Raw genomic sequence first — 19,680 nt, 5'->3', positions numbered from 1 at the left:
CAGAGGCGTAGCAAGGGTCCCCGGGGGCCCCAGGCAACATGGGGCCCTTCGAGCGTGTCCAAGTAAGGGGGACAGTTGGAAAGAGTAGCAACACAAAAATAACACCATCAGATGCGGAGGTCTATACTTTTGTGTGAAATAAGTAGTCAGATTGGCCCTAAAACCCACCAAATTCAAATTATTCCATAAAAACCACTGATTGGTGGACTACCGACCGAAATCAGTATTAAATTTGCTAATAAAATTGTTTAGGATTATTTTAGATCCATATATGTTATATTATAGAGTATTCGACAAGGAATACGATCCATTTTTGAATCAATGGCAATATTTTATGTGTTTTCTAATAACTTATTTTAGCAAAAGAGAACAATTGTTGTTTATGAGAGCCTATAAGTCTTTAAGTCCAAGGTTCCCTCATAGCCATCATAATGGTATTGACGGGTCACTTCGGCCAGCCGCTGCGCAACGCCTTCAAGCAGGGGGCCAGGCATCACACAATTACCTTCAGTTATTCGCAGTCGGTCGCAGCGACATGCAGCATTCAACGCAGTATTTAGGATAAAAGTAGGAAACCTGTACAGCAAACAAACAGGAAGGATTGTCCCGGGAGTGATTTGTTCGAGGATTCAAGATAATTATTATATTTTTCGTACCATGCATGCATTTCGAAACGTGAAAAAAAATCAATGGGAGAAACTAGCTGCTACGGCATTGGTACCATAGTTCGCAATTTTTACGTAAAATAAATGCTTAATGCACATGTTTTTTGTTTTTTTGCTTTTAACCCAAGAATCGAGACTGCTTAACGTCCATATCTGTAAAGGATTCAGGGATTTAAGCATTTATTCACAAGAATTTTCACCGGAAAAGCTCTGTTTACACTAGGCGGCCGCTAGCTACATTCACTAATGTACTTCGACATATTTACGTAAAATATTTGCTTACTGCACGTTTGTTTTTTTTTTTTTTGCTTTTAATCAAGAATCGAGACTGTTTTACGTCAATATCTATAGAGTTCTGGGATTTAAGCATTTGTTCACAAGAATTTTCATTGGAAAAGCTCTGTTTACATCAGACGGCCGCTAGCTACATTCACGAACAGACTAGCATTGTACTTTGACATATTTACAAAAATTAAATGCTTACTGCACTGTTTTTTTTTTGCTTTTCAACAATAATCGAGACTTTTTTACATCCATATCGAGAAAGAATTCTGGGATTTAAGCTTTTATTCACAAGAATTGTCAAAGAAGAAGTCCGAGATTCTACTCGGTCAGCTTTGATGGCCCCGCCAACAATGTAGGCCCCCTACTTATCGGTAGAGGTGGGAATCTTTGGGCACCTAACGATTCGATTACGATTCAGAGACTCCAATTCGATTATAAAGCGATTATTGATGCCCCCCCCATTTTTGTTTTTTTAATGTTTTGTTTATTTGTACCAAAATTGTTCAAAAATCCTCTCAGGCTAAATAAACCAAACTACTATTTTAGTATCAAGTTACCGGTTAAAAACAGTAAATAAAATACTCAAGTCCCCATTCTGTATCAGCAGCTTTAAACTACATTCAATTATTTTAATGTTGTGAATCAACCGTTAAAGTTGTTAAAATTGCGCCCGTTATTCCATAATTTCCCTTATGTCTACTTTCGACATGTGAAAGTTTTAAAACTGTTTCATCATTTAAAGATAGATTCAAGTCAAGAATTTGCCGATTTAGGGGTATTTTAGATAAAAAGTAATTAGGTTCTCTATAACAGAGCCTTCTAGAGAAGTCTACTGCTTTAAGATGGGGCCTGTTTACTAGCGCGGCAAAGTCATTTCACATCTAGTCTAGATGTATGTGATATCTACCATAGCCGTATGTTGCCGTATGTTTGTAGCAACTCCCAACTGGGCGCTGTTTGTAGCGGCTGACGGCCGCAGTCAGGTATTATTGTTTTTTTTACCTAGCGGCATTAGCTGCACATGATATTTACTCTCTGTTCGTTCATCAGTGCGTCCCGAAGACCGCGCTGACTGCGTTTTATTTCCGCTGTACCTGGTATATAATTCAATAATCGGAATTTGGATGTTTGTGAATCGTTCTCGAATCTTCCACAGCCGAATCGCAAATAATCTAAGAATCGGAAATTTTGCACGCCTCTACTTATCGGCCCCATGTCCTGTCAATACATTACGAAGTCTATGGTTCCCTTTAAAGAAACCAAGGAGTGCTACGTGAAGCCCCGTGAGAGCCCGCGAAACCTCACAACGTAGGGATTGACTGGCACATAATTGCGCAATGCGTCACATCTACGCAGAGCTACGCCGTCGGCCCGGCGGAAGCATAAAACCATGCATTTGAGAAATGCCCAAATTTAAAGGGCTGCCAAAAACAACACTGCTTTTAGCAACCCTAACCTTAACCGTGGCTCAGTGGTAGAGTAGTTGTTGTGGGTTCGATTCTCTCCCCTTATGAACTCACCTAAGTATCCTTGAGCAAGATACTGAACATTGCGTTGCTCCTGGTGTTGCGTCACCAGCAGGTGGATGGCGATGTAGTGTAAAGCGCTTTGAGAGACTTGGATAGGTGGAACAGCGCTATACAAGTATAACACCATTATACCATCTAACCCTAACCGCTTTTCCACGTCACGGACGCGGAAGGCACCAAAAAAGGGCGTGGAAGGCGTGTACTGGTAGCTGCAGCTGAACCTACTTGAAAATTCAGGGCTATCAATTGACAAAACGTGAAAAGTTGATGTCCAAAAAAGCAGTGTAATTGCTGACATCTACAGGTGAAATACAGCTGAAATTAAAAAACAAGCTGGTTAAAATTCACGCCTACCAGTTGAAAGATAATTATGTATCCGGCATTGAAAGTAGAATCTTGAATTCTGTAAATCTTATTTCAATTGCGGTTAAGTCCCATTAAAAATTTCCAGCTTTGAAAATTTCCCAAATTTTGGAGAAAATACCAATCATTCTTAAAATTGGCTGAACTTTTCCGACCCAGAGTGGCATTTATTCCACGTCGTTTTGCCCCTTAAAATTCCAGGTACTTGTATGTCCTCACTACTAAGGCAATTTTGCACTCTACTAATAGTAGAGTAGTTTTCATTCTAGCTCCCAGTTGAGCTGATGTTGTCTTCTCAATCCAATCAGAACCAAACAAAACAGCTTTTGTCTTAAGTGTGGATTAATGGGCTGCTTCTCAATCTCACGCACATACAAAGAAAATAACTGTTCACATTTCCAAAGTGCAACTTAATAGTGTTTGAAACGGAGCCAGACTGGGCGTGAACGTGAGACTGTTGTTCTGTTCCTGTAGTGTCACAATAATGTCACTTCAATGTTGTCCAAGTTATTAAAAACCAGCACTGCGAGCGTCTCCTCAAGAATGTACAGCAGCCATGTCTTCTTTTGTTTTTGTATTTTTTACAACAATTATTCTTCGTAGGTAAATTGAGTGTGAAATTTTGCAATTGAATCTTTTGTTAGCTATGAATGCAGCCGCAATCTTTTGACGGCAGTTTCTGTAATGTCTTGTCACATCTCTTGACTTGAGGTGGAAGAGAACACATCGTCATCCAAAGAGCAGAAGAAATTTCTTCTTGAGCTGATGTATGTACAGTGGGGCACATAAGTATTTAGTCAACCACCAATTGTGCATGTTTTCCTACTTGAAAAGATTAGAGAGGCCTGTAATTGTCAGCATGGGTAAACCTCAACCACGAGAGACAGAATGTGGAGAGAAAAAACAGAAAATCACATTGTTTGATTTTTTTAAAGAATTTATTTCCAAATTAGAGCGGAAAATACGTATTTGGTCACCTACAAACAAGCAAGATTGCTGGCTGTCAAAGAGGTCTAACTTCTTCTAACGAGGTCTAACGAGGCTCCACTCATTACCTGTATTAATGGCACCTGTTTTAACTCATTATCGGTATAAAAGACACCTCCTGTCCACAAACTCAGTCAGTCACACTCCAAACTCCACTCTGGCCAAGACCAAAGAGCTGTCGAAGGACACCAGAGACAAAATTGTAGACCTGCATCAGGCTGGGAAGACTGAATCTGCAATAGGTAAAACGCTTGGTGTAAAGAAATCAACTGTGGGAGCAATTATTAGAAAATGGAAGCCATACAAGACAACTGATAATCTCCCTCGATCTGGGGCTCCATGCAAGATCTCACCCCATGGGGTCAAAATGATAACAAGAACAGTGAGCAAAAATCCCAGAACCACACGGGTGGACCTAGTGGATGACCAAGAGAGAGCTGGGACCACAGTAACAAAGGCTACTATCAGTAACACAACGCGCCGCCAGGGACTCAAATCCTGCACTGCCAGACGTGTCCCCCTGCTGAAGCCAGTACACGTCCAGGCCCATCTGCGGTTCGCTAGAGAGCATTTGGATGATCCAGAAGAGGACTGGGAGAGTGTGTTATGGTCAGATGAAACCAAAATAGAACTTTTCGGTAGAAACACTGGTTCTCGGTTTTGGAGGAGAAAGAATACATCCGAATTGCATCCGAATTTCTAACCTTGTCAATGTCTTGACTATGTTTTCTATTCATTTTGAAACTCATTTTAAAAATAAAAGTGTGACTTTTGAAGGAAAGCACGAAATTATCTGGGTGAACCCAAACTTTTGAACGATAGTGTATATAGTCATTCTACTCGGTATTTTCAGAGCTGCACATGGCTGTCATGTTTTTAGTATATTAAGTTTGTGTGCCGTTTCAGCCCTCTTTTGGGTTTTAATTTCTCCGAATTCATTAGGGACTATTATTATAAACGGACAAGCTTAAAGCAGAAATGTGAAGTAATTTCATAAAATGCCAAATAGGGTCACAATTAAAGTAATTAGACATTGTCCAACAAATAAAGCATGAAAAAAATAATTTATATCTTGTATATTTGACAAAATAATCGCGTTTCGAAGTTCGAGCCTAAAAGGGGACGAACCCGGAAGTGATACGTCACACCGAGAACAGCGATGGCAGCGCTCCATACATACGGCCGCCATACAAAGCCCTTCAAACAATGATTCAAACAGCTATATAAGTGATAGATTGAGCCCAAGAGAGGAGATCCAAGTTTTTGAAGAGTTGGAGGAAGAAGAGGATGTTGGAATTCTATGTTGGACCTAACATGTATTAGCCAGACGCTAATCAGGATGCAAACAATGTGCCTAGACTACCTGACATGGAATGGAGACAAGACCCATCGAGATTACAAGATTGATAAGATATAGGCTGTTATTATTTTCATGATTTGAAGATGCAGGCATTTGCACATAATTTTTTTGTCCATCTGATGACATTGTTTAAAAAAATAATAATCAGACTTCATGTTCATTTTGGCAGATCCGGCAGCTCTCGTGCATGTAAAATAATAATATAAAAAAGTTGGGGGGAAAGAAGGAGATGAGTCGTTGATGGCTTTCTCCACTTTATTGTGGCAACAATAAGAAAACAAAATAATAGCGGACTGCCGCCACATTCGACCGCGAAGTTTTGCTTCTCGCTCATCTCCGCCTCGCCTCGTTAAGTGGATCGTGTATAGTGTCTTGTTATAAGCTTTTTGTTGACAAAGGTATCGAACACACGATGTGCTGACAACTTTGTTTCTTTATTAACACATGGAGCTAACAGTACAAACGCAGCTTGGGGCTCTCGGCAGGAAGTGGCGTCTAATGGCGTGAGGAAATGTAGTTTTTTCACACAAGCGAACAAATTACAAAGCACCACTTCAGTGTTGTCCCGAGACTACATTTCCCATGATTCACTGTGTGACTTGAGCCGCTCGCTGATTCGCTGCGAGATTGACTCAATGCCAACAGGCTAGTTGTCACCTGTCAGCGGCTCTCGTACAACACAAACTAGAAGGCTATCAAGCGATCACCGTGAAAGAAACGCCGAACCATACAAATGCAATGCAATGCAATGCTTGAAGCATAAAGGTGGAAATACATAATACAAATAAATGTGCACAAACTCACCGGCGGTATGTGTCTCTTACGGCAACGTGACCGTAAATTACCGCGATGCCGACCCGCTTATATGCACATCCACACCCCTTTCCCGACTGACAGTGGATTAACCCTTTCGGACAAGATCGTAGATGACGCACAATTTAAACACGCTTAACCTAGCGAACACAACAACAACTATGCCACGACTATTGCCACGAGTTGGCTTTCGGCTAACGTCGCTAGCTTCTACTTTACATTCCACAACAGTTGGCAGCTCTGCTTTGACAAAGTCATCAGTCATCTATCCAAAAATCACACTTTTTGGCAAATCCTTGATCATAAGCAGGCCGGTTAAGGAAGCAGGTATCTTCAAAGTGTTTGTAGCAGAGAACACGACTCGATGATGGCGTGAAATTCATTCGCGTCGTGAGAACGAAAGATGTCCATTTACGTGCCCTGCTATTCTTTGGCCACTCAAACTTTTCGTTAGAGTGAGAACAAAACATCGCCACACAACGCCGTGGCATCTTACCTAGAAACAATGCAACAAACAATACTGTTCTATGGCGGACTTCCCTCGCACTTTTCGGTGTGACGTCATTTCCGAAGATTGCCGAAGAAAAGCATTTTCGTCGCCAAGGGTGTTGCTATGGGTTAAACAAAGAATCTGGAAGGGTTGCGTTAAAAAAAATAATGAAAATATGCTTATAATTGTTTCGCCATTGATATTATTCAAAAACATGGTTGGCCAACCTTACTTCACATTACTGCTTTAAACTATTCAAATGCAAAGAATCTAGCACATTGGTTCTAAACCAAGGTTCTATCGAACCTCAGGCCAGTTAAGTTCAAACAAAACATTTATTCTTACTCATTCATTATGGTATTTGCTTCGAGAATATTTCTAATAAAAATATATTTAGATTGTAAAAGGGCTTTAGTACATTTCTTATAGATGATATCAGTCTATTCATTATTGCTCTATACCTGTATGTCTACATAAATATATTTTCATCTTAAATTAATGCAGAAAATGCATAAATTAGTGTGTAAAGATTCACCAGAATGCAGGAAATTACGTGGTTGATACTCTAAATGTGTGTGTTCCCCCGGCACTGGTGGTTGGGCCCAAAGTGATATCTTTTCATGGGGCCCAAAATCCCTGGCAGCGCCCCTGTTGACACGGTCACCTAACCTACGCCCTTGGACAAAATGAAGTTGGCCAACAGATTTGATGCGGTGTCTTGACTGCTCACAGGTTGCATGCATTCTCCTTTTTCTCCAGCAGAGGGGAGCAGACGCAAACAAATCGCTTTGCCGTTGAACGGTGAAGTTATTTTTGCAAAAATATCAAATTTGCAAACTTGTCTGCTTTCCTCAAAAACATTTAACGCAAACCAAGAGAACACACGCCCAAACGGCTCAACACCTCAATCATTCCCAATGATAAATGTTGCCATTTTTTATGTATTTTGGTGCTAGCCCACCCAAAATTCATGAGGTTTATTTGTTGTCCATGTGGCTAATTCGGTCCACATGGTGTTAAGTGTAAACATGATAAATCAACAGAGATGAAAAAAATGACTTTGGATTTATTTGACTTTTTTTATTTCTTTCAGAAAAGCAGTCAGAGAACAGAAAATCTACAGGCAATCTGTCAAGAGTTAGTAGCCCTTCACTGTTATTGAACATTATCAAACACAAAGTGCAATAGAATATGTTGTGTATAATATGCTTATGTATTGTACATCTAATTGCATAAACACAATCGATATACCCACCACATACCACTTTTATCATGATTGTAACATTCATATATCAGTGAATTATGCTTTTCCTGACACAGTCATTTATAAATGGTTCTGAATGATTTCTTTTCAGCCTAATATTGTATTCATTGGTAGGACTACAAAACAGTGGAGTGTGCAGATCTTGTTGGTTGGACTACAAAACAGTGGCGCGTGCAGATGTAACAGCTTGGTCAGGACAAGTCAGACGTGATGGACCAATCCTGGCAACGGAGAGGCAAGGCAGCAGAGCAGGTGCAAACTGAAACATATTTCTCTTCCACAACACATGAAGCAATGCACTCAATACATACCGAAGCAAAAATATGCAAGGGTAAACAGGAAAGGGTATTGGGAATGTGCCCGGAACGCCACGCGCAGAAGTTGCATTTCAATGTTTCAAATGTGATCACGTTTAGTTTTCAATATGTTGGTGTCACAGGAGCCAGGCTGCAATATTTGCAAAGTGACAATGTGCTTAATAGCTCTTCTAAACCAGGGGTAGAACGTAGCGTATATCAAGGGGTTCACACACGAGTTCAAATTATACAAATAATAGACATACTTCACCGCGGATCTCATCTTCTCATATTTTATAGCCAGCAGAGGGACAATGTAAAAAGGACAGAAACACAGTAGAAAGACCAGAACGAGAACACCCAGGGTGTTGGCGGCCTTCAGCTCCGATTTCTTGGCTCTGGAAGGGGCAGAATGTTGAACACATTTATTGAGAGACCGCATGGCTTTCGCCTGATGCACCACAACCACAAACACTCTCATGTTCAGTGTGACAATAATGCTTAGAGGAAGCAAGAAGTTGACAATGATGTCCAGAATGCCTCCGATCATACCGAAACCGATAACACATTCTCCAATGCATGCGGTGTACAATTCGGGATCAGCCAAATTGTCCTTGAAAGTGATAGCGCAGTAGATAACGGAAGCTGACCAACAGAGACAAACACAAAGTTGAATTTTTTTCACAGTGACTTGGACAGGATAATGCAGAGGATTGCAAATAGCCGCGAAACGGTCTGCTGATATCAGCACCATGTTTCCTACTGAGGCAGACTGACAAATGAAAGTCAGGTAATTCCACAGAATACATGCCATGTGACCAAAATACCAGCAGGATGTGCTCATGATGATCAAAAGAGGCATCCCCGCCAAGCCCACCAGGACGTCAGAGATGGCGAGGGAGAGCAGGAGGAGGTTGGTGGGCGTGTAGAGTTGCCTGCAAAAACACACACAAACACATAGAACAATCGATAACGCAAACCACATGTTATTAAATGCACTTTCCAGGCGACAAGGAGTAGGCAGATACATCATTCAAAACACCAGAACAATACATTGCGGTCACTACCCAATCCTGGGATCAGAGCAAAAGAACATGTGCCTGAAGTGGGAGATAGAGATGATGATGAGGAGGTTGAGCAGCACAGTGAGGACGCAGGCGACGGACAGGAAGACTCTGGGAAAAAAACTCAAAGACCCGTCAGATGTAGGCTTCCTGCAGGAGATGTTGCCTAGCTGTGGGAAGCAGAGATCTGATTGGTACTCAGAGCCCATGGAGGAGCTTGAGCTGAGACAGTGTTCTGTCTGAAGCTCCCTGTTGTCCATCTCTCTAATTTATTGTGTTCTTGTACCTCCCCCAAGAAATTGTGATTGGTCAGTGTTGTCAAAGTATGATGTCATGTTTAGCCCCATGCCCAAGACATTACGTTGTCCAATTTGACATATCCTAAAACGCTTTCATTGCCAAATTGTGTCATGACTAAAAGCTAGAAAGAGGGCCCACCTCGGGTTTAGGTTCTGAGTTGGGTTAGTACCTAACCTAACTCAAAACCCAAATGCGAAATGTTTTTTTGACCTAACCGTTAGGTTAAAAAAAACAACAACAACAACAAAATTTCGCTCCCTGATAGCCATAATAGTAGCGTCAGCTGGTGCGTTCACCATTCAGGTTAACTGTTCACTGAGCTCTCAATCTAGGAGATGTTGTAGCAAGGGAATTTTGAATCTCTGGCATGATGACCATAGTGACATTGCCTGCCAAGATGTAGCCTTACGATATCAGGTGCTCAGTTTACATGGCACACCCTGCTCGGTCCGATTCACTTGTGTTAAATAGCCTGCCAGGCTGACGCAGTAGAGGCCCCTGCTGGCCTTTATCCAACAAAATTAATGTGGCTCTTACAAGGAGTATCAAATAAAATACTAAGTGGTGGACAGTATAAACACATTACAGTATGATACACTGGGACAAATAAGTATTTAGTCAACCACTAACTGTGCAAGTTCTCCCGCTTGAAAATAATTGAGAGGCCTGTAATTGTCAACATGGGTAAACCTCAACCATGAGAGACAGAATGTGGGGGAAAAAAAAAAAAGAAAATCAAACTGTTTGATTTTTAAAGAATTTATTTGCAAATCATGGTGGAAAATAAGTATTTGGTCAATACCAAAAGTTCATCTCAGTACTTTGTTATGTACTGTACCTTTTGTTGGCAATAACGTAGGCCAAACGTTTTTTGTAACTCTTCACAACCTTTTCACACACTGTTGCTGGTATTTTGGCCCATTCCTCCATGCAGATCTCCTCTAGAGCAGTGATGTTTTTGGGCTGTCATTGGGCAACACGGACTTTCAACTCCCTCCACAGATTTTCTATGGGGTTGAGATCTTGAGATCTGGAGACTGGCTAGGCCACTCCAGGAACTTGAAATGCTTCTTACGAAGCCACTCCTTCGTTGCCCCGGCTGTTTGTTTGGGATCATTGTGATGCTGAAAGACCCAGCCACGTCTCATCTTCAGGGCCCTTGCTGATGGAAGGAGATTTTCACTCAAAATCTCTCGATCATGGCCCCATTCATTCTTTCCTTTACACAGATCAGTCGTCCTGGTCCCTTTGCAGAAAAACAGCCCCAAAGCATGATGTTTCCACCCCCATGCTTCACAGTGGGTATGGTGTTCTTCGGATGCAATTCAGTATTCTTTCTCCTCCAAACACGAGAACCTGTGTTTCTACCAAAAAGTTCTATATTGGTTTCAACTAACCATAACACATTGTCCCAGTCCTCTTCTGGATCATCCAAATGCTCTCTAGCGAACCGCAGACGGACCTGGACGTGTACTTTTTTTCTGCAGGGGGACACGTCTGCCAGTGCAGGATTTGAGTCCCTGGCGGTGCATTTTGTAACTGATAGTTGCCTTTGTTACTGTGGTCCCAGCTTTCTGTAGGTCATTCACTAGGTCCCCCCGTGTGGTTCTGGGATTTTTGCTCACCGTTCTTGTTATCATTTTGACGCCACGGGGTGAGATTTTGCATGGAGCCCCAGATCGAGGGAGATTATCAATTGTCTTGTATGTCTTCCATTTTCTAATAATTGCTCCCACGGTTGATTTCTTTACACCAAGCGTTTTACGTATTGCAGATTCAGTCTTCCCAGCCTGGTGCAGGTCTACAATTTTCTCTCTGGTGTCCTTCGACAGCTCTTTGGTCTTGGCCATAGTGGAGTTTGGAGTGTGACTGACTGAGGTTGTAGACAGGTGTCTTTTATACCGATAATGAGCTAAAACAGGTGCCATTAATACAGGTAACGAGTGGAGACTCGTTAGACCTCGTTGGAAGAAGTCTTTGACAGCCAGAAAACTTGCTTGTTTGTCGGTGACCAAATACTTATTTTCCACTCTAATTTGGAAATAAATTCTTTAAAAATCAAACAATGTGATTTTCTGTTGTTTTTTTCCACATTCTGTCTCTCATGGTTGAGGTTTACCCATGTTGACAATTACAGCCCTCTCTAACCTTTTCAAGTAGGAGAACTTGCACAATTGGTGGTTGACTAAATACTTATTTGCCCCATGTGCTTTGAACAAAATGCTCCTCAAATTTAATACTGAAAATGGTTTTGATATAAAGCTGGCACAATGCTGGCCCAGATTAGGTAAAATGTTTGACATATTTGGGCTATAGATTATTGTGGTTTCTCCTCCTCCTCCTGCGTGTTCCCCTGTTTACTGTTGCAGAGCAGATGCTCGTCTTCAGGGTGCGCGCTGCTTTGGCGTCACATGTTGACCGTTAAATTTCAAGCACATCTGGTCTGCACGGTCCGCCCCAGAACATCATTTGGACTGTCAGAACTGATATTACGGGCCTGCATCTGGTGTACTGATGTTCAGCGGATGTGATTGCTATGTGGATCTGGCGAGCTCCGGCCGGATCCGGCACGGAGTCACCTGCTATCGGGGTATTTACACTGTGAGGCTAGCATTGTTGAGCAATACACATAGGTTGTCTGTAACAGTGAGTGGAAAATCTCTCATCGAAAATGGAAATCTCAGATGAAATTTTCCAACCAAGTACTGAATGAAACTTTCCGTATCCAAAATATCCGTCAATTTAAACCAATTCAGCGTGTTTGTATGCGAATCTTGATCGAGGAAAGAGACCTGTTAGCATGCCTACTAACAGGTTATGGGAAATCATTGATCGCTATTCTGTTCGTTCGTGTTGAGTCTCCTGTTACCCATTTCCTCGGTGTCCGGAGATGACATTAATAATCGCTAACTAAATCACCAACAACAACTAAAGAGGTAACAATCGTGGCATCAATAGATAAAAATAAAGGAATACTTACACCCAGACCGGATCCGGAACCGTAGCTGGGGGGCAGCGAAAACCGGAAGCCAAGGGGAAACGCGGTGCCAGTCCAGACTAGCTAAGGCCAACTTGTGACTTCTTTCTGTAACATCATGGCAAAGTCAAAAGAAATCAACAGAGATATTAGGAATACATTTGTGGGCTTTCATAAGTTTGTGCAGCAAAAAAGAGAGAGTCTCATCCTTGAAGTCAAAACCTCAATAGAATAGCCAAGAAGCAAAATCGCCACAAATGTTTTTTTCAGATGGACAAGGACCTGAAGCAGAGGTGGATTGGCCACCGGGCGTACCAGGCACTTCCTGCTGGGTCGACACACATTTTTGGGCCGGTGACGCTGTTTAATAATAATTTTTTAAAAAGTTTCTCAGCTGTCCACGCGGCCCATTTGTTGCTCCAATTTTTGTTAGTCCAATGAAACCTCTCAGTGCTCCGCTCACCCTGCCCCACCCGGACAACTGTGATGGAAATTAATGAGAGGGAGCCTGAAGTATACTGCCAGACTTGGTTGCAAAGTCGTTTCAGGGTCAGGTTTCAGTCCATTGCAGAAGTCCTCACCTATGGGCAGACCTTTAAAATCGAGGTCGACAGATATATTGGGCCGATACATGGACTTTTTTTCCAATATCGGTCATCGGCCAAATAGCAAAAAAATAAGCCGATAAAATAGAATTTTGATCAGGCATCTGAGTGGGCAATTGCTCTGACTGACTAGGATTCCAGAAGGACCCTGCAGCAGCTTGAAGGCAGGCTGCTACAGGAAGCTTCAGGCGTTCCTGTTTTGTTAATATTGTAAGATTTTTTGTTTTTATCTTGCATGAGAGAATATGCAATGTTGCTTCAGCCTTTTAAGGTGTTTACTGAGTGATCCTTACACTCTAAATATAACTCGTAGCGTTAGCATGGCATTCGCGTTTGCATTAGCTTTAACGTGGTGAGCATCCTCTTAAAGCAACACTTGGTAACTTTTCAACCTTTATAAAACTTGTCATAGCATTTGTGATAATATGTCGAGTGAAAACTAGTTATATGACACCTCATTTATATCTTGAGGGTGTCTGTATAGCCACACGTTTTTTTCTGCCTTTTAAAATGAGTAAAAAATTTAGACGTTCATAGCTGTCAATGGCATAGCCTGATTTGGGTGCCAGTTGTATGTCAAAGCGCTGACATGTAAAGTGTATGGTCAAAGATCACAGCCACACATTTTTTTCTGCCATTTAAAATGCATGGAAAATTTGGACAATCATAGCCGTCAATGGCATAGCCTCCTTTGGGTGCCAGTTGGATGACAAAGTGCTGAAATGGTAAGTGTATGGTCAAAAATCAAAACCACACATGTCTTCCTACCATTTAAAATGAATGGGAAATTTGGTCGTTCATAGCAGTCAATGGCATAGCCTGACTGGGGTGCCAGTTGAATGTCCATGCGCTGTAATGTAAAATGTATGGTCAAAAATCACAACCACATGTTTTTCTGCCATTTTGAATGAATGGAAAATTTGGACGTTCATAGCTGTCAATGGCATAGCCTTTGGGTGCCAGTTGAATGTTAATGTGCTGTTATGTAAAGTGTACGGTCAAAAATTGCAGCCAAACATGTTTTTCTGCCATTTTATAATGAATGGAAAATTTGGACGTTCATAGCCGTCAATGGCATAGCCCTATTTGGGTGCCAGTTAAATGTCATTGAGCTCTAATGTAAAGTGTATGGTCAAAAATTGCAGCCAAACATCTTTTTCTGCCATTTTATAATGAATGGAAAATTTGGACATTCATAGCCGTTAATGCCATAGCCTTATTTGGGTGCCAGTTTTATGTCAATGCGCTTTAATGTAAAATGTATGGTCAAACATCACAACTACGTGTTTTTCTGCCATTAAGAAGCAATGGAAAATTTGGGCCTTAATAGCCGTCAATGGCATAACCTGACTTGGGTGCCAGTTGCATGTCAATGCGCTGTAATGTAAAATGTATGGTCAAAAATCACAACGTGTTTTTCTGCCATTATCAATCAATGGAAAATTTGGACCTTCATAGCCGTCAATGGCATAGCCTGACTTGGGTGCCAGTTGAATGTCAGTCCGCTGTAATGTAAATGGTGTTATACTTATATAGCGCTTTTCCACCTTTCAAGGCGCTCAAAGCGCTTTACACTATCTCACTATTCACCTACTGGTGACGCAGCACCAGGAGTAACATGGGGTTCAGTATCTTGCTCAAGGATACTTAGGCGAGTTCATCAGGGCGGAGAATCGAACCCACAACCTCTGGGTTGGGGGACAACTACTCTACCACTGAGCCACGCCACCCCGTAAAGTGTATGGTCAAAAATCACAGCCATACATGTTTTTCTGCCATTTAAAATGAATGAAAAATTTGGACATTCGTAGCCATCCATGGCATAGCCTTATTTGGGTGCCAGTTGAATGTCAATGCACTAAAATGTAACCGTATGGTAAAAAATCATAGCCATACATGTTTTTCTGCCATTTAAAATGAATGGAAAATTTGGACGTGCATATCCATTAATAGCATGGACGTGCACGGCCTGCAAAAATGCCATATACAGTGGGGCAAATAAGTATTTAGTCAACCACCAATTGTGCAAGTTCTCCTACTTGAAAAGATTAGAGAGGCGTGTAATTGTCAACATAGGTAAACCTCGACCACAAGAGACAGAATGTGGAAAAAAAACAGAAAATCATATTGTTTGATTTTTGATTTTTTTTCTAATTCCAAATTAGAATGAAAAATAAGTATTTGGTCACCTCCAAACAAGCAAGATTTCTGGCTGTTACAGAGGTCTAACTTCTTCTAACGAGGCTCCACTCATTACCTGTATTAATGGCACCTGTTTTAACTCATTATCTGTATAAAAGACACCTGTCCACAATCTCAGTCAGTCACACTCCAAACTCCACTATGGTCAAGACCAAAGAGCTGTCGAAGGACAACAGAGAGAAAATTGTAGACCTGCACCAGGCTGGGAAGACTGAATCTGCAATACGTAAAACGCTTGGTGTAAAGAAATCAACCGTGGGAGCAATTATTAGAAAATGGAAGACATACAAGACAATTGATAATCTCCCTCGATCTGGGGCTCCATGCAAAATCTCACCCCGTGGCGTCAAAATGATAACAAGAACGGTGAGCAAAAATCCCAGAACCACATGGGGGGACCTAGTGAATGACCTACAGAAAGCTGGGACCACAGTAACAAAGGCAACTATCAGTTACAAAATGCACCGCCAGGGACTCAAATCCTGCACTGGCAGACGTGTCCCCCTGCAGAAAAAAAGTACACGTCCAGGTCCGTCTGCGGTTCGCTAGAGAGCATTTGGATGATCCAGAAGAGGACTGGGACAATGTGTTATGGTTAGTTGAAACCAATATAGAACTTTTTGGTAGAAACACAGGTTCTCGTGTTTGGAGGAGAAAGAATACTGAATTGCATCCGAAGAACACCATACCCACTGTGAAGCATGGGGGTGGAAACATCATGCTTTGGGGCTGTTTTTCTGCAAAGGGACCAGGACGACTGATCTGTGTAAAGGAAAGAATGAATGGGGCCATGTATCGAGAGATTTTGAGTGAAAATCTCCTTCCGTCAGCAAGGGCATTGAAAATGAGATGTGGCTGGGTCTTTCAGCATGATAATGATCCCAAACACACAGCCAGGGCAACAAAGGAGTGGCTTCGTAAGAAGCATTTCAAGGTCCTGGAGTGGCCTAGCCAATCTCCAGATCTCAACCCCATAGAAAATCTGTAGAGGGAGTTGAAATTCTGTGTTGCCCAATGACAGCCCCAAAACATCACTGCTCTAGAGGAGATCTGCATGGAGGAATGGGCCAAAATACCAGCAACAGTGTGTGAAAAGGTTGTGAAGAGTTACAGAAAACGTTTGGCCTACGTTATTGCCAACAAAAGGTACAGTACATAACAAAGTATTGAGATGAACTTTTGGTATTGACCAAATACTTATTTTCCACCATGATTTGCAAATAAATTCTTTAAAAATCAAACAGTTTCATTTTCTGTTTTTTTTTTCCACATTCTGTCTCTCATGGTTGAGGTTTACCCATGTTGACAATTACACGCCTCTCAATTATTTTCAGGCGGAAGAACTTGCACAGTTAGTGGTTGACTAAATACTTATTTGTCCCAGTGTATCATACTGTAATGTGTTTATACTGTCCACCGCTTAGTATTTTATTTGATACTCCCTGTAAGAGCCATATTAATTTTGTTGGATAAAGGCCAGCAGGGGCATCTACTGCGTCAGCCTGGCAGGCTATTTAACACAAGTGAATCGGACCGAGCAGGGTGTGCCATGTAAACTGAGCACCTGATATCGTAAGGCTACATCTTCAGAGATCTGCGTTAAGGAATGGGCCAAAATACCAGAAACAGTGTGTGAAAAGCTTGTGAAGACTTACAAAAAATGTTTGGCCTCTGTTATTGCCAACAAAGGGAACATAACAAAGTATTGAGATGAACTTTTGGTATTGACCAAATACTTATTTTCCACTCTAATTTGGAAATAAATTATTTAAAAATCAAACAATGTGATTTTTCTGTTTTTTTTTTTTCACATTCTGTCTGTCATGGTTGAGGTTTACCCATGTTGACAATTACAGGCCTCTCTAATATTTTCAAGTGGGAGAACTTGCACAATTAGTGGTTGACTAAATACTTATTTGCCCCACTATATACAAGTTTTGTGAGGAACAATCTGTAAATCTTGTGAAAGGGTATCCAAAACCTTTGATCCAAGTCATGCACCCATTCGGTGTCCTGGAAAAATGGTGACCTTGACAGAGGAAGGTGAAACAACTTAAACGCAGCTGTGTGGCGAATGGCGAAATCAATGGATATTTTTATGGGGTTAATCGCATTCGACGCAAGATGACCGCCAGTTTCCGAATGCGTCGACAAAGTCTTGAGACAACGAGCTTGATATATATGGGAACTCTCTGGACGTGACTGCATCGACATGAGCTCATTGTTTTCTTAATTTAAGAGATTCTATAATACAATCATAAATTTTGGCATAGTGAAGTATTTTAGAGCAAGCCCACCAACAATTATTAGTTTATTTGTTGTCCATGTGGCTAATTCAGTCCACATGGTGTTAAGTATAAACATGGCATGATAAATCAAGAGATTAAAAAAAAAAAAAAAGACATTGGATTTATGACTTTTTTATTTATTTCAGAAAAGCAGTCAGAGAACATTATCAAACACAAAGTGCAGTAAAAATATTGTGTATATACATTAATATATGCTTATGAATCCTGCACATAATAGTATAAAGACATATGCCCACCACATACCACGTTTATCTTGATTGTAACTAACATTCATATCAGAGTGAATTATGCTTTTCCAGATTTTATAAAAGATTTTTACTGATTTCTTTTCAGCCTAATATTGTATACATGGTAGAGGTACAAAACAGTGGAGCGTGTGGATGTAACAGCTTGGTCGGGACAAGTCAGACGTGACGGGTCCTTGTTGGCAACGGGGAGGCGAGGCGGGAGAGCAGGTGCAAACTGAAACATATTTCTTTTCCACAATACATGAAGTGCTGCACTAAGTACATACCAAAGCAAAAATTGGCAAGGGCAAACCGAAAAGGGTATCGGGAATGTGGCCGGAATGCCACACGAAGCAATGGCATTTCAATGTATCAAATGTGAGCACGTTTAGTTTTCAATATGTCGGTGTCACAGGAGCCAGGCTGCAATATGTGCAAAGTGACAATGTGCTTCATAGCTCTTCTAAACCATGGGTAGAAGGCGACATATATCCAGGGGTTCAAAAATGAGTTCAAATTATACAAATAATAGAAATACTTCAAAACTGAATTCACATTGACATTATAAGACAGCAGAACGACGATGTAGAATGGACAGAAACACAGCAGAAAGACCAGAACGAGAACACCCAGGGTTTTGGCAGCCTTCAGCTCCGATTTCTTTGCTCTGAATGGGGCAGAATGTTTTAACTGAACACATTTAATGTGAGAACGCGCGGCTCTCACCTGATATACAACAACCGTAAACACTCTCATGTTCAGCGTGACAATAATGCTTAGAGGAAGCAAGAAGTTGACAATGATGTCCAGAATGCCTCCGATAAAATCGAAACCGATCACGCATTCTCCAAGGCAAGCGGTATACATTTCGGCATGAACAAAATTGTCCTTCAAAATGATACCGCAGTGGATAACGGAAGCTGTCCAACAGAGACAAACACAGAGTTGAATTTTTTTCACAGTGACCTGGACAGTATAATGCAGAGGATAGCAAATACCCAGGAAACGGTCGGCTGATATCAGCACCATGTTTCCTACTGAGGCAGACTGACAAATGAAAATCAGGTAATTCCACAGACTACATGCCATGTGACCAAAAAACCAGCAGGATGTGCTCACGATGATAATAAGTGGCATCCCCGCCAAGCCCACCAGGACGTCAGAGATGGCGAGGGAGAGGAGGAGGAGGTTGGTGGGGGTGTAGAGCTGCCTGCAAAAAAGGAACACACACACATAGAACAATTGATAACGCAAACAGCATGTTATTAAATACACTTTCCAGGCGACGAGGAGTAGGCAGACACATCATTCAAAACCAACTAACCCTAGAACAATACATTGTGGTCACTACCCAATCCTGGGTTCAGAGCAAAAGTGCAAAATGTGCCTGAAGTGGGAGATTGAGATGATGACGAGCAGGTTGAGCAGCACACTGAGGACGCAGGCCACGGACAGGAAGAATCTGAAAAGAAAACCCGGAGACCCGTCAGACGTGTGCTTCCTGCAGGAGATGTTGCCTAGCTCTGGGAAGCAGAGATCTGATTGGTACTCAGAGTCCATGGAGGAGCTTGAGCTGAGACAGTGTTCTGTCTGAAGCTCCCTGTTGTCCATCTCTCTAATTTATTGTGTTGTTGTACCTCCCCCAAGAAATTGTGATTGGTCAGTGTTGTCAAAGTATGATGTCATGTTTAGCGCCATGCCCAAGACATTACGTTGTCCAATTTTACATGATCCTAAAATGTTTTCATTGTCAAATTGGGTCATGACTAAAGGCCAGCAAAAAGGCCCACCTAAGGTTGGGATACGACCTAACCTAACTCAAAACCCAAATGCAAAATGTTGTTTTGACCCAGTGCTTCTCAATTATTTTCTGTTACAAGGGATGGCAATTGATAGGTTTTTTACGATTCCATTGTCGATATTGCTTAACCCTTTAACACCTAA

General features: G+C 41.5%; 2 protein-coding genes across 2 annotated transcripts; both read right to left on the bottom strand.

Moving 5' to 3' along the window:
- Positions 1-7,618: 7,618 nt before the first annotated feature.
- On the bottom strand, positions 7,619-9,365 carry LOC130917991 (trace amine-associated receptor 13c-like). The gene is made up of 2 exons (XM_057839821.1): positions 9,120-9,365; positions 7,619-8,987 (listed from the first exon to the last, which is right to left on the bottom strand). Exons 1-2 carry the CDS (start codon positions 9,323-9,325, stop codon positions 8,153-8,155), a joined length of 1,041 nt encoding a protein of 346 aa, XP_057695804.1. The 5' UTR covers positions 9,326-9,365; the 3' UTR covers positions 7,619-8,152.
- An 8,412-nt stretch (positions 9,366-17,777) lies between these two features.
- Positions 17,778-19,347, bottom strand: LOC130917717 (trace amine-associated receptor 13c-like). Its single transcript, XM_057839370.1, has 2 exons — positions 19,088-19,347; positions 17,778-19,036 (listed from the first exon to the last, which is right to left on the bottom strand). The coding sequence occupies exons 1-2, from the start codon at positions 19,345-19,347 to the stop codon at positions 18,109-18,111; spliced, it is 1,188 nt and encodes a 395-aa protein (XP_057695353.1). The 3' UTR covers positions 17,778-18,108.
- Between the last annotated feature and the right edge of the window lie 333 nt (positions 19,348-19,680).

This window comes from Corythoichthys intestinalis, chromosome 6, assembly GCF_030265065.1.
Source record: "Corythoichthys intestinalis isolate RoL2023-P3 chromosome 6, ASM3026506v1, whole genome shotgun sequence".
NCBI classification, from domain to species: Eukaryota; Metazoa; Chordata; class Actinopteri; order Syngnathiformes; family Syngnathidae; genus Corythoichthys; species Corythoichthys intestinalis.
This window is presented reverse-complemented; position numbering and strand designations above follow the sequence as displayed.

Bases quoted from the DNA above. Each gene is read 5' to 3' on its own strand.
- LOC130917991 (XM_057839821.1), bottom strand. From the start codon at position 9,325: ATGGGCTCTGAGTACCAATCAGATCTCTGCTTCCCACAGCTAGGCAAC. The intron at 8,988-9,119 runs GTAGTGACCGCA...GTGTTTTTGCAG, and splicing joins TGCTCTGATCCCAGGATTGG to GCAACTCTACACGCCCACCA.
- LOC130917717 (XM_057839370.1), bottom strand. From the start codon at position 19,347: ATGGACAACAGGGAGCTTCAGACAGAACACTGTCTCAGCTCAAGCTCC. The intron at 19,037-19,087 runs GTAGTGACCACA...TGAATGATGTGT, and splicing joins TGCTCTGAACCCAGGATTGG to CTGCCTACTCCTCGTCGCCT.